Genomic DNA, 12,500 nt, shown 5'->3' with positions numbered 1-12,500 from the left:
TTGTATCCCTCTCTCTCACCTCCCCCCCCCCCCCCCTTCTCTCTCTCTCTCTACGTAGCGAGTGACTATGCGGAGGACGGCTGGTCGCCCTGGTCTGAATGGACCCATTGTTCTGTGTCATGTGGGCGGGGCATCCAGCAGCGGGGTCGGTCCTGCGACCGCATCAACAACAACTGCGAGGGCACCTCTGTGCAGACCAGGGACTGCTACCTCCAGGAGTGCGACAAACGCTGTGAGTCTTACAGAAAAGCCACTGAATAACATCACTATCAATCATCAATCATGACATGACCAAACTAATCAATCACATGATATCATTTGTTTTCAACCTCCGAGTTGATTCAAGAATGCTACAAATTCAATTGAAAAGCAACCAATCACATTGTGTCCCCTTATTCTATTGTTGTTATTTGGACGAGAGATAAACAAGCATCTCACTGACCCCTGACCTCTTCGGCCTGCTCTCTGTGACCCTCCAGTCAAGCAGGATGGCATCTGGAGCCACTGGTCGCCTTGGTCCTCATGCTCGGTCACCTGCGGAGCCGGTGTCATCACCCGTATCCGCCTCTGTAACTCACCCACGCCCCAGATGGGGGGCAAGGACTGCCAGGGAGAAGGCAGGCAGACTGAGAAGTGCCAGAAGTCACCCTGCCCCAGTGAGTCCCACTAGACTAGTGGAGGTTTTATCTATGTGCTTTAAACCTTGGCTCACCCCAACGGTTAAAGCAATCCTATTGTCTTTATATGGGACAGCTTAGGGACCCATCCCCCCCTATTGAGAACAACATACAGTTTTATTAACACTTCTCTCTCTTATTCTTCTTTAGTCAATGGCAACTATGGACCCTGGTCGCCATGGGACGCCTGCACTCTCAGCTGCGGGGGAGGAGTCCAGACCCGTAAACGTCTGTGCAACGACCCCGCACCCAAATATGGCGGCAAAGAGTGTCAAGGTGACGCCAAGTCTACTCAGCTGTGTAACAAGAACGCCTGTCCCGTTGGTGAGTCACTGTTTCTTAAAACTCCTAATAAAACTCTTCTGGATAAATCTTTCAATTTCAAGTGAAATTAAAGTGTACTTCTGTTAAACAGAATTTTTAAAAAAGACAATGTCTTTGTCTTTAGATGGCTGTTTGTCCAATCCCTGCTTTGCTGGGGCCAAGTGTACCAGCTTCCCTGACGGTACCTGGAAGTGTGGCAAGTGCCCGAAAGGATACACTGGCAACGGCATCAAATGCAAGGATGTGGATGAGGTAAGAACCTTTAGACTTTCAAGCTCTACCACCACCAATGCTTCACCGTTATGGTTTATCTAACAAAAAAACCTCTCTCTCTTTCTCTTTTCCCCCTCCCTTCCCCCTTCCCCTCCATATTACTCTTCTTTATTTTCCATAGTGCAAAGAGGTCCCCGATGCTTGCTTCGTGTTCAACGGAGCCCATCGTTGTGAGAACACAGAACCTGGCTACAACTGTCTGCCCTGCCCGCCACGCTACTCTGGCCCTCAGCCATTCGGCAAGAGTGTGGAGGAGGCCACCGCCAAGAAGCAGGCAAGTAGCTCCGAAGCTACAGGATAGTTTTCTTTGTTTGTGTCATACTGTAGACGTTGCATACATCCTCTATGTACATGTTTCAATTCCCTGTCTTTCATAGTGTCCCAGAGCACATTAGTTTAGTCGGATATGTGGTTTAACAAATACAACACCGTTATACTGTACATACTATTTCCTGGCTTCATCTGATTAGATCGGTTATCTATCCCTCCACCTTCAGGTGTGTACACCACGCAACCCCTGTCTGGACGGAAGTCACGACTGTAACAAGAACGCCCGCTGTAACTACCTGGGACACTTTGCCGACCCCATGTTCCGCTGTGAGTGCAAGCCTGGCTACGCCGGGAATGGACACATCTGTGGAGAGGACACGGACTTGGACGGCTGGCCCAACAATGATCTGGTCTGTGTGGAGAACGCCACCTACCACTGCAAGAAGGTAGGTTCCTGCTGGTTGCAGAGGATTTGATGTGAAGGAACATTCTCACCCTTGAAAGTTCCCATTCCGTTTTCAAGGTTCCATGGTGCACAGCAGTCATTATGAGTTAATGTTTCATTTTGTACGCATATAGGATCATGGTTGTTGACTGTAATTTCTGACCGTTTGGTGTTCTTTTTGTAGGACAACTGCCCCAACCTCCCTAACTCTGGGCAGGAAGACTATGACAAGGACGGTATTGGAGATGCTTGTGACAATGATGACGATAACGACGGAATTCCTGACGACAGAGTAAGTGAAAATCTTTAGGTATTTTAGTCTGTGTGTGTGTGTGTGTGTGTGTGTGTGTGTGTTTGTGTGTGTGAGTGCGTGCATGTGTGCGTGCGTGCGTGTGTGCGTGCGTGCGTGTGTGCGTGCGTGAGTGTGTGCGTGCGTGCGTGCGTGCGTGTGTGCGTGCAAGTATGTGTGTGTGTGTGTGTGTGTGTGTATGTGTGTGTGTGAGTGTGTGTGTGTGTGTGTGTGTGTGTGTGTGTGTGTGTTAGGGCACTGGGCCATAGATGTGGTTAAACATTCAAAATTCATGCTGTGAAATAAGAAGGCGAGAGCAAAGAAGAAGAAAAAATGCAGCGGAAAGCAAACTCTCCTTTCCCCTCAGAGCCAAACCACACATTCCAACACAGAGGTACCACTCTGAAGGCCCCACTGTGTATCCCTCTAATGCCAACATTATATTTGGGACAGGGCCTAAAAATAACACACACTTTCATCTCCCATCCCTCTGTAAATAGACCCCACGTAGCCACAGCAAATTACAAGCACGACATCTGAAATTAATATCTCATGTCAGAGATGTTTGGGTGAAGGAGGCGGCAGTGGACACTGGCTGCTTGTTCTCCAGGATTGAGCTGAACTGTGCTCCTCTCTCTCACTTTCTGAAACAGGATAACTGCCCGTTCGTGTACAACCCCAGGCAGTACGACTACGACCGTGATGATGTTGGAGACCGGTGTGATAACTGCCCCTACAATAGCAACCCTGACCAGACAGACACAGACAACAACGGAGAAGGGGACGCCTGCTCTGTGGACATTGATGGCGATGGTAAGACTTTAAAAAATCTTAAATCGATCGAATCGAATCCATTACATACAGAACTAAAAGGAAACTACAAGAAATGTCTCCTGACCAACAACTGTCATTCATTCAACAGGTATTATGAACGAGAGAGACAACTGCCCGTACGTGTACAACGTGGACCAGAGAGACACAGATCTGGACGGAGTCGGAGACATGTGTGACAACTGCCCTCTGGAACATAATCCTGACCAGGTGTGTGCCTCTGTCTCTCTCTCTCTCTCTCTCTCTCTCTCTCTCTCTCTCTCACTTCCTCTCTCCCTCCCTCCCTCCCTCCCTCCGTCTCTCTCTCTCCGTCGCGTGAACCGAGAGCCAGAATGGTTTCGCCCTAGGTAACGCTGGGCTGGGCTTTATCACGCTATATGAAGGCGGAGTAAATCCAAATCCTCTGCCGCTCTGGGGCACGCGGCTGAATAAGGCATGGGGGGAGGCTCTTCAATGGGGCATTGACGTGGTCTGCTCAGAGGGAGACAGGGCCCCAGGCTGGTTATTACCAAAGGAATGAGCCCTGGCCCTCTTCTGTGTGTGTGCCCCCGTCGACACACTCTATGGAGGCTACCTTCGCCGTGCTCAACTGAGGAGCAGGAATTTGTTCCAACAATGCGACTCAATAAGGGGGAAAATAGGCAAATTCACACAGCTCATGATATATAGGTCATGCTAGTAGAATTGTGGAGGAGGAGGAGAAGGAGAGCGGAGAAGTGGAGGAGGGCATGGGAGTCTGTCGGGTTGTCGATGATTGGCAGCAGATGAAAAAAGTGTTGAACAAGCACTTCTTTGAAACAAATTAGCATATTTTAGCTTAAGCCTTTACATTAGCATGTTAATTCCATCTAAAGCCTAGGCCTTAGCTCTGAGCGTTAAAACAATTCTCAGGCGACTCCTCATCTCACGAGCATACTTTTCCAAATCACCTCTACACCACCACAGGTGTCGTCATCTCCAGTTACATTAGCCAACATGCTAATGTGCTCTCCCCTCACCTGTACAGGTGGATTCTGATGACGACCGTGTTGGAGACAAATGCGACAGCAACCAGGACATTGACGAGGACGGACACCAGAACAACTTGGACAACTGCCCCTACATCCCCAACGCCAACCAGGCTGACCACGACAAAGACGGCAAGGGAGACGCTTGTGACCATGATGACGATAACGACGGTATCCCAGACGAGAAAGACAACTGTAGACTGGCACACAATCCAGACCAGCTGGACTCTGATGGTGAGTAGGATGTCTGGCTTTCGTCCTAGCCCAGAACTAGCACACCTGATTCGGCTAGTCAAGGCTTTGATGATAATGATTGATTATGAATTGTGTGTGTGTGTGTGTGTGTGTGTGTGTGTGTGTGTGTTAGTGCTTGGCTGGAACTAACCAGGTCCATCACTCCAGGATGAGGGTTGGTAACCATCGATTTGAAATGGTTTACCTTCCATCAGCCTAGTGTTACACGTGCCATTGTATGCTAAGAGACATATAATTTATTAATTGATATGCCTTCTCCAGGTGATGGTCGCGGTGACGCTTGCAAAGATGACTTTGACCAAGACAACGTGCCTGACATCTATGATGTGTGTCCGGAGAACTTTGACATCAGTGAGACGGACTTCCGCAAATTCCAGATGGTGCCACTGGACCCCAAGGGCACCTCTCAGATCGACCCCAACTGGGTGGTCCGCCACCAGGGCAAAGAGCTGGTGCAGACAGTCAATTGTGACCCTGGCATTGCTGTTGGTGAGTAGATGAATGGATAGATTGATTGATAGATCGAGTAGGGATAAGAACGATACATCAGGAAAATGAAACAAGTCTCTAAGCATATGCATGAGTGGTAACAGTGTTATTACTCTTGTAACAACATTGCAATAACATGTTTTTACAAAGTAATCAAAATGATTGCGATACTTATGATTACAAATCTGAAATAGAGAAGGACTGATGAGACTGAAAAAGATTATGCTCTAACTGGTGTATTGCCGTTTCAGGTTTTGATGAGTTCAACTCTGTGGACTTCAGCGGGACCTTCTTCATAAACACAGAGCGGGATGACGACTATGCCGGGTTTGTGTTTGGCTACCAATCCAGCTCCAGGTTCTATGTGGTGATGTGGAAGCAGATCACTCAGACATACTGGAACAACAAACCCACCAAAGCCCAGGGCTACTCAGGCCTGTCCATCAAAGTAGTCAACTCCACCACAGGACCAGGAGAGCACCTCAGGAACGCCCTCTGGCACACAGGAAACACCGCTGGACAGGTAGTGCACCCATCCTTCCCATGTGCTCAGTTAGAAAGTTATCAAATGTTTATTTATGGAAAACTGTCAAAATGCCATGCTAACTTCGGCTAACTTCATCCATCGCTTCTTTCTGTAGGTGCGCACTCTGTGGCACGACCCAAAGAACGTTGGCTGGAAAGACTTCACTGCCTACAGATGGCATCTGATCCACAGACCAAGAACAGGACATATCAGGTAAGCAGGAGACCATTTTCCCCAAGACGTAGGCCATGGAATGTGTACAATATACTCCATAGACTATCCAAGTTGTAAATGTTTTCCTATGATTCATCTCACTAAAGTATTGTGTTAATCTTCATTTCAGAGTGGTGATGTATGAGGGTAAGAAGATCATGGCAGATTCCGGTAGCATCTACGATAAGACATATGCAGGTGGAAGACTAGGACTCTTTGTCTTCTCACAAGAGATGGTATACTTCTCAGACCTCAAGTATGAATGCAGAGGTAAGGACAATTCATCGTTTTATGGTATCTCTTAACAGATTGCACTGACATGTTTAGTGAATATAAAGTCCTGTAGCATTTGAGATACGGAAGGCACATAACTAATCTATGCTTTTTCTTCTTGTCTTCTTCACAGATGCATAATTGCACGGGGCAGGAAGCTCTGAGGAATGCACCTTTCTGTATAAATATGAACTTATGTATTCCGAAAAGCAAAGCCCAGGGACCGATTTTTTTCTGCTACTCTTTCTTCTATGGCACGCACACTGGTGGGGCGAGGAGGGTGTGTGGTCAGCCTCAGGGTAAATTGACGCTGGTTTGGACAGAGAACCGGCTGACTGCCAGTCGAGGATCAGAGAGGGCCCCTCCCCCCACCGAGAGCAGGTAGAGCAGAAAAAAAAAGCCCCCTAGCTTCGCCTTAGCGGGAGATCACCAAGACCGACCAACCGCTCCCTCTCTCTTTCTCTGAAAGACCTCATTCAGCTCTGTGCGGGAAGGGCTCCCCATAGACGACTATGCACTTCCAAACCTTTACATTTCTCTCTCTCTCTCTGCCTCTCTAACTCTCTTACTCTCTTACTTTCTGGATGGACATCCCAGAGAAAGACTGATGAACCTGACTCCCTTTGTAAAACCAGATCTGCCAGGATGTCGATTCTGAAAGAGACAACTCTGAGGGCAAGTTTCCTCAGAGGATGAAGAAAGTACAAAGACTTTTTTCACAGTTTTTGTCAGGGAGGCTTGTGACACTTCAAAGCAGTTGCGTAAGAACAAGATATGGAGGGATGATAACTTTGTGGATGTGTGTATGTTTATGTATGTATGTGTGTAAATAAGAAGACAGAAACTGTTTGCTTTTACCCATGTATTTACTTGCCCTTAGAGCCTGTATAGACCATTGAAAAGTGTTGCAGAGACAAAAGAAAACAAAGTGAAATTAAAATGAGCCAAAATATTTGTTGTCAAATACATGACTGCTCATAGGCTTTGAAGCTGGCATTAGATTGATCTAGTTCAGTTGAGTGAACATAGCATTCTCAGGGTAAGATGGAGGACGACCATCTTAGCACTTCAGACCATTACAGAAAACAACATGGAAAGTCCATGTAAAACAGAGCATTGTCAGAGCTAGCTAGTTTCAAGCCAGTCTGCCTGTTCATACACTTCCCATTCTAACATGTTAACATGTTCATTTTCTTTTCCAGGAACTCAGGAAAAAAGTAAAGATGGTTTAAAATCAGAAGCATTGACTAGTGGGGATCTCCCTAATCTTTAGAGGCTTAAATTTGAAATTGTGTAAATAAACAATGTAATTTATTAGCTCTTGCCTACAGTGTAGGCAGCAAAACAAATCTAATACTTTGAGAAAGTGAGAGAATCCCTCAATGCTCTCAGTGAAAACTGAGTCAGCTCCTGGTGTAAATGGTGTCAATCGTAGGATCCTGCTCTGGCCAATGTCCCTCTAACCTCTCCCTCCCCAAGAGTTTTAGTTACTAGCCTTGTGTATGTTTAGGGCTCCTCAGTATGGTATGTATGTGACCTGTGTGCCTTTTCTTCAGAGAGAGATGAAAAACAAAGGAAACCTATGATGTACAAATATTACCTCATTGCTGTTGTATAATTTGATCAGACAAAAATACTTTTTTTTCTCCGTATGCTTACAGAATACAAATTGATTGACATCTCATTGCTACTGTAGCATGAGCTGTAAATAGTATTACGTTTCTTTCAAACCAGAGAATCCCCACCCCACGTACCATGCAGTAGATCCAGTAAAAAGATCCAGTAAAATGGGAGAGTTTTATATATAAATATTTTTGCTTTATGTACGTATGTCTAATGCTCTTTTTAATGGATAAATTATTGTTCTGTTTTGTCTTTGCTGTTTGTGAGAGGTCAATTCGTGTGTGTAGATAAATGCTATTTAAATAATTTATCAGGATTTGCTGCCTGAGGAAAGGGGGCGTGTCCGTCTGTATAAACGGTTTGCACACTGACGTGAGGATGTTCTATTCTTTATCGTTTTTACTTTTTTTGTTTTTGTTTTACCATTGTTATCGTTATTTTTGTACAATTAGTGATGCTTGTCTGTAAACATTTTTACTTAGTTGTACAATGCAAAATGCTGTTTTTATCCATAGCAATTATTTTGTTACATACTTTGAAAACAATAAATAGTTGTTAAACCCTTTAAAGCTGTCTGTCAGTCTGTTTTAACAACCAAGCCTCTCACCCGCAAAATGTGATCATGATGAATCCATTTCAATATCCTCACATATCAATCATTCTTGACCACAGGAATACTTTTACTGTTTATTATACTGTTCATTGTCAAAATATGGACATATTTTGCAAACAAGCCACACACTGCAGCAGTAATAGCACTTGCAAACAAAGTCAGTATGAAGAGGACAGGAACGGCATCATTGGCATCAACAGGAATCTAAAAGTGATGTCAAAGTCAATGTTATGTCCCAGTATAGAAATACTAATGGGGATGTGCATATAGACCCTGCCTTCCTCCCTGCTACGGTACACATGCTCCCTATCCTCAGGGCCACATGAGGAATGTAGCACAGAGCTCTGCTCCTGCACTTGATCTGCCTGACCCTTTTGTGATCTGCAGAGCCCTCTGAGCAGAGTGTTAAATAACATTTAGAGCAAATATTAAGACACATCACCACAACTACATTATTTGACCTAGTGGTGCTGGGAATGAAATAAGCCAATGATTGAAATCAATAATATAGGAAACCCTGCAGACTTACCTCAGCAAAGCTACTGTATGGAATATGTTGATGTCTCAAATAAAGTCGTTGAGTGAAGGAGAGTAAAGAGCACCTGGAGCCTGTGGAGTATATGTCTAGGTAGACCACTTCAGCATGGGGTCTGTGACAGGTCTGGTCTGTGACTGCCACATCCGCAGACCCCACAGAGGTCTCCAACTCCATTCCTTCATGGCCAGTGTGAACGCAGGTTTTTGTCTCTAACACATTGTATCTACTGTCACTCATCAGTCTTGATTATATTTTCAGAATTTTGGAACATTTTAAATGACATATTCCATTTATTAGTTTAGTCACTATTGCCATGACAACAGAGAGGATGCCCTGTTTTGGGAGACTAATAACAGACAGAACCTCAGAGGAACCGTCCCATTATCACAGGTATCTTCACAGGTTTGCAAATGAGTGTCTCAAGTCACGCACAGTAACAGCCAATCCATCTTAAGTGTGGGACTAATTGATAGTACTGGGAACAAAGGCCTTCCGCCCTGAAATTACTGAACCTACTCTTGCTACTGTACTTTACACTGTAAGGAGTAGTAAGTGGGTGGTATTCACTCCAGGGGAGGCTGGTGGAGGTAGAAATCGAAGGAAAGGCTCATTGTAATGCTTGGAACGGAATGAGGAATGGTATCAAACACACTAATGTCTTTTGCCCGAGTAGATACAAGATGGGCAATAGGAGATTCCACGTCAGAGGAATTGAAACCTTGGACAAATTACTTACTATCATTCCTTCTTGTTTCCACACACATTAAAATAATTCCAACACAGTTGTTATTTCTTTGTCAATGTACAATAATATCAAGTGATATAGTGGTGGAAGACCTCCCAATGAATCCCACTTCCTCCCCCACCACAGTTCCATGCATTGGAGGTCCCATATGAGCTAAAATAAACCTTCTGTGGTCATACGAAACCACCTGTATTTATGTAGAATATAGAATTTATGTAGAATCGTAGAATAATATTTCCTTTAAGAATACGGTAATGTGGTAATCTAAAGAGGTCTAGAACAACCTCGGTTTGGCAATTATTTTCTTAGCTTGTGGTCTTATTTACAGGTTAAAAATGGACCCAAGCGTCAATGGCACACAGATGATCTATGTAAGCGAAACTTCGCACAGTATGTGTTTAGGTTCTGTATGGGTCTGATGGGTTTGTATTTGAGTGAGTATGTTCGTTGCCATATGAAATCCATATAAAATATTTGGTACAATACCAAGAGAGACCCTGTAGAGATTGCTTCGGGGTGGGTGTTGCACCAGAACCAGAATCATTTTGTATCATGAACAACAAGAGCTTTAATTCTACCGATTATTTCAGCCATTGTGACATAATGTCTCTGTAATTACATAGTCGCCATCTTGGCTACTGTCCTAATGCTTCTCCAGAGGCCCCAAGAATTGATGCAGAACAATAGGTTGACTGTAATTGTTGGCCCACACAGAATTCCTGACAGAGATGAGCTGCATGACCTCTGAACCCTAAGCTAACTGCACCTGGTGAACTCAAACAGGAAGTAGGATATTTTGGAGGAAAAGATGACTGGTTCAACCGAGTGGGGAGGCTGTTGAAAAACAACTAATTCCAAATACATTTCAGAAATATGGTCTTTACCTCTATATTTCCTTGTCACCGGAGCATTGAGTTCATCTCTATCTTCTGATTCATTATGACAGACATAATCCACAGAGAAATGGAAAAACAGAATGAATTGAGGAGTAGCGAAGAGAGATGCAGAATCCTATCATCCATTGTCAGTAAACCATTCATGTCGTCTTGACAATGTTGTCTTGATATGGTGACAGTATAGGCTGTGTCTTGAACTCTTGCATGGCAGATTTGGCGTGTGGATTCAGTTTGTTTTTCCTCTCCCCTCTTAGAGACACAAGTGAAGCAGAGAAACTACCAGGAGTATTATTTCCTCACAACATAGAAACATCAACCTTTTTCAATCAATTGATTTTTCAATTTTTGCTATTAGAAACATGAGTGATGGCAAGTATGTTTTTGGTATTGACATAAATAAAACCTCTAAATACATCAAGCACATACCACCACACTACTGCCATTGTAGAAATACAGAGTGGATCCAGGTATCCAACAGAATGTGGTCACTTTAATGATATATGTATACACAACTGCAAAATACAGGCTCCTACGATAGCCTGCCGTACATCACCAAGGTGAATGTCTTATATAAACACAAGGGGTAAAAGGAAGCCAAAGACTAATAGTTTGCTATTCATTAAGCCACTGGCAGGAGATGAGAGAGGAGAAGGAGACTGAAGGAAGTAACCCTGGCTTTTAATTTCCTGCAGGGAGTACGCCCAGCTACACCCCTACTACAACCCCTGCTTAGAAAATAGCCTGTAATTCCCTCCTCAGCCTTGGCCCAAGACCTGGTCCTGCAACCATTTAGGGAGGGAAGCATTAAACAACAGTAACCATACCACACCATACTGTACCACAGCAAAGAGTATACCTATATATTTCAGTATGCTAAATCTGCACAAGGAGCAGAGAACTTCACATTGACAGTTGAGTGCCACAGACACAAACACAGGTCTTAAAATGTCTGGCTAAACGTGTACAGTAATAGCTATTTCATCAGGTATGGGTTACTAGTTCAACAAAAACAGAGCGAAGCTATAGCAACTATCATCTATAGTCCACTGGGCGGGTCGTAACAGAAGTAGACCAGAGTGGCTTTGATACCGAGTGAGAGCCGACTATTAGAGTCAGTAAAAGTGCACGGCGTGAGAGGTTTGGACACACACACACAGGATGATTGACTGCTTCTGAACAGTAGTCCTCCAGTGAGAGAGGAAGTCTCCTGCTCCAACGCTGCTCTACGGTTCGCCAACTATCATCCACCCACAGTCCGCAGCCACGTGTGAAATATTAGAGATCCGTGTGAGGTACACAGATCCCCACGCTGGCGGTATAGTTTCCTATGGCCTGATGTTGCGTGAGAGATGGTAATATAACACGTTGCGATAGAGACGGGGCCCTGTTTATTTTGTTTGTATCACTGCCAATGCAGGTTCTTGATCGTTTCAGTTCTTGATCTTTCAGTTCTTGGTCGTTTCATGGCCCCTTGAGACAGAAGTGACAAGTGAGGTCAGGGTCACCGGTCAGATGTGACGTGACACTTCAAATTACGTAGAACTCCTACAGTACCTGTGTAATGATGTGTTATTATTCTAGTAATAACCTTGTAATAATAATTCAGTGATTGCTCTATTATTGATGACTGAGGTCCATACTTAACCAAGATGTCGTCATTCCATTCCATGCGTTATAATGAAACCTCCCATTACTGCCTCCGCTGGCCTCCACTGATCCATAAAGGTATTGGCACAGACATGAGACAGCTCGTCTTCCACTCTGCCAGGGGCCCCTCGGGGCTAGGGTTCCTAGGGACAGGACAGGAAGTGATGAGCCACTCATCCTCCAGTCTGGATCGTCTGCCAACACTGTGGCGGGGTTGACAGGAGTGTGATGTAGCGGAGGTGATTTGAATGTGACGTGGTTGACAGAACTGTGGCGGTACTGACAGCGTTGTGACGCACCTGACAGGCTGGCTGACGGAGCTGACTGACGTAGACCAGACCGGGCTTGGCCTGCTACCCCCGGCTTATGGAAACCTCTCAGGGGTCTGATGGCCTGAGGGATCGATTGGCAGAGTGCCCCTGGCAGAGTGCCCCTGTTTGGAGTCTGACAGTGAGGTGCCAATTGGTCAGCAGTAACTGCAAAGGGAAACTCACCAAAGCACTACAGTATGATTTACCATCCTCACGGTACACTATGCACTATACAATTAGCTGGACTACTTTTTA

The 12,500-nt window shown here is 45.0% G+C and overlaps 1 protein-coding gene across 1 annotated transcript in view; it reads left to right on the top strand.

Moving 5' to 3' along the window:
* The window catches only part of thbs1b (thrombospondin 1b), a gene marked incomplete at its 3' end in the record, with an annotated part of 17,092 nt that extends 4,769 nt beyond the window's left edge, over positions 1-12,323 (top strand). Inside the window, exons 9-23 of the mRNA XM_080524542.1 lie at positions 59-232; positions 480-656; positions 828-1,001; positions 1,126-1,253; positions 1,396-1,548; positions 1,772-1,990; positions 2,174-2,281; positions 2,932-3,091; positions 3,201-3,319; positions 4,116-4,350; positions 4,633-4,860; positions 5,112-5,383; positions 5,502-5,599; positions 5,730-5,869; positions 12,241-12,323. Coding sequence (XP_080380668.1) covers positions 59-232; positions 480-656; positions 828-1,001; positions 1,126-1,253; positions 1,396-1,548; positions 1,772-1,990; positions 2,174-2,281; positions 2,932-3,091; positions 3,201-3,319; positions 4,116-4,350; positions 4,633-4,860; positions 5,112-5,383; positions 5,502-5,599; positions 5,730-5,869; positions 12,241-12,323 — 2,468 coding nt within the window. The remainder of the gene's footprint in view (positions 1-58; positions 233-479; positions 657-827; positions 1,002-1,125; positions 1,254-1,395; positions 1,549-1,771; positions 1,991-2,173; positions 2,282-2,931; positions 3,092-3,200; positions 3,320-4,115; positions 4,351-4,632; positions 4,861-5,111; positions 5,384-5,501; positions 5,600-5,729; positions 5,870-12,240) is intronic.
* Positions 12,324-12,500: the final 177 nt, after the last annotated feature.

This window comes from Nansenia antarctica (genome assembly GCF_963989245.1).
Source record: "Nansenia antarctica genome assembly, chromosome: 1".
Taxonomy (NCBI): domain Eukaryota; kingdom Metazoa; phylum Chordata; class Actinopteri; order Argentiniformes; family Microstomatidae; genus Nansenia; species Nansenia antarctica.
This window is presented reverse-complemented; position numbering and strand designations above follow the sequence as displayed.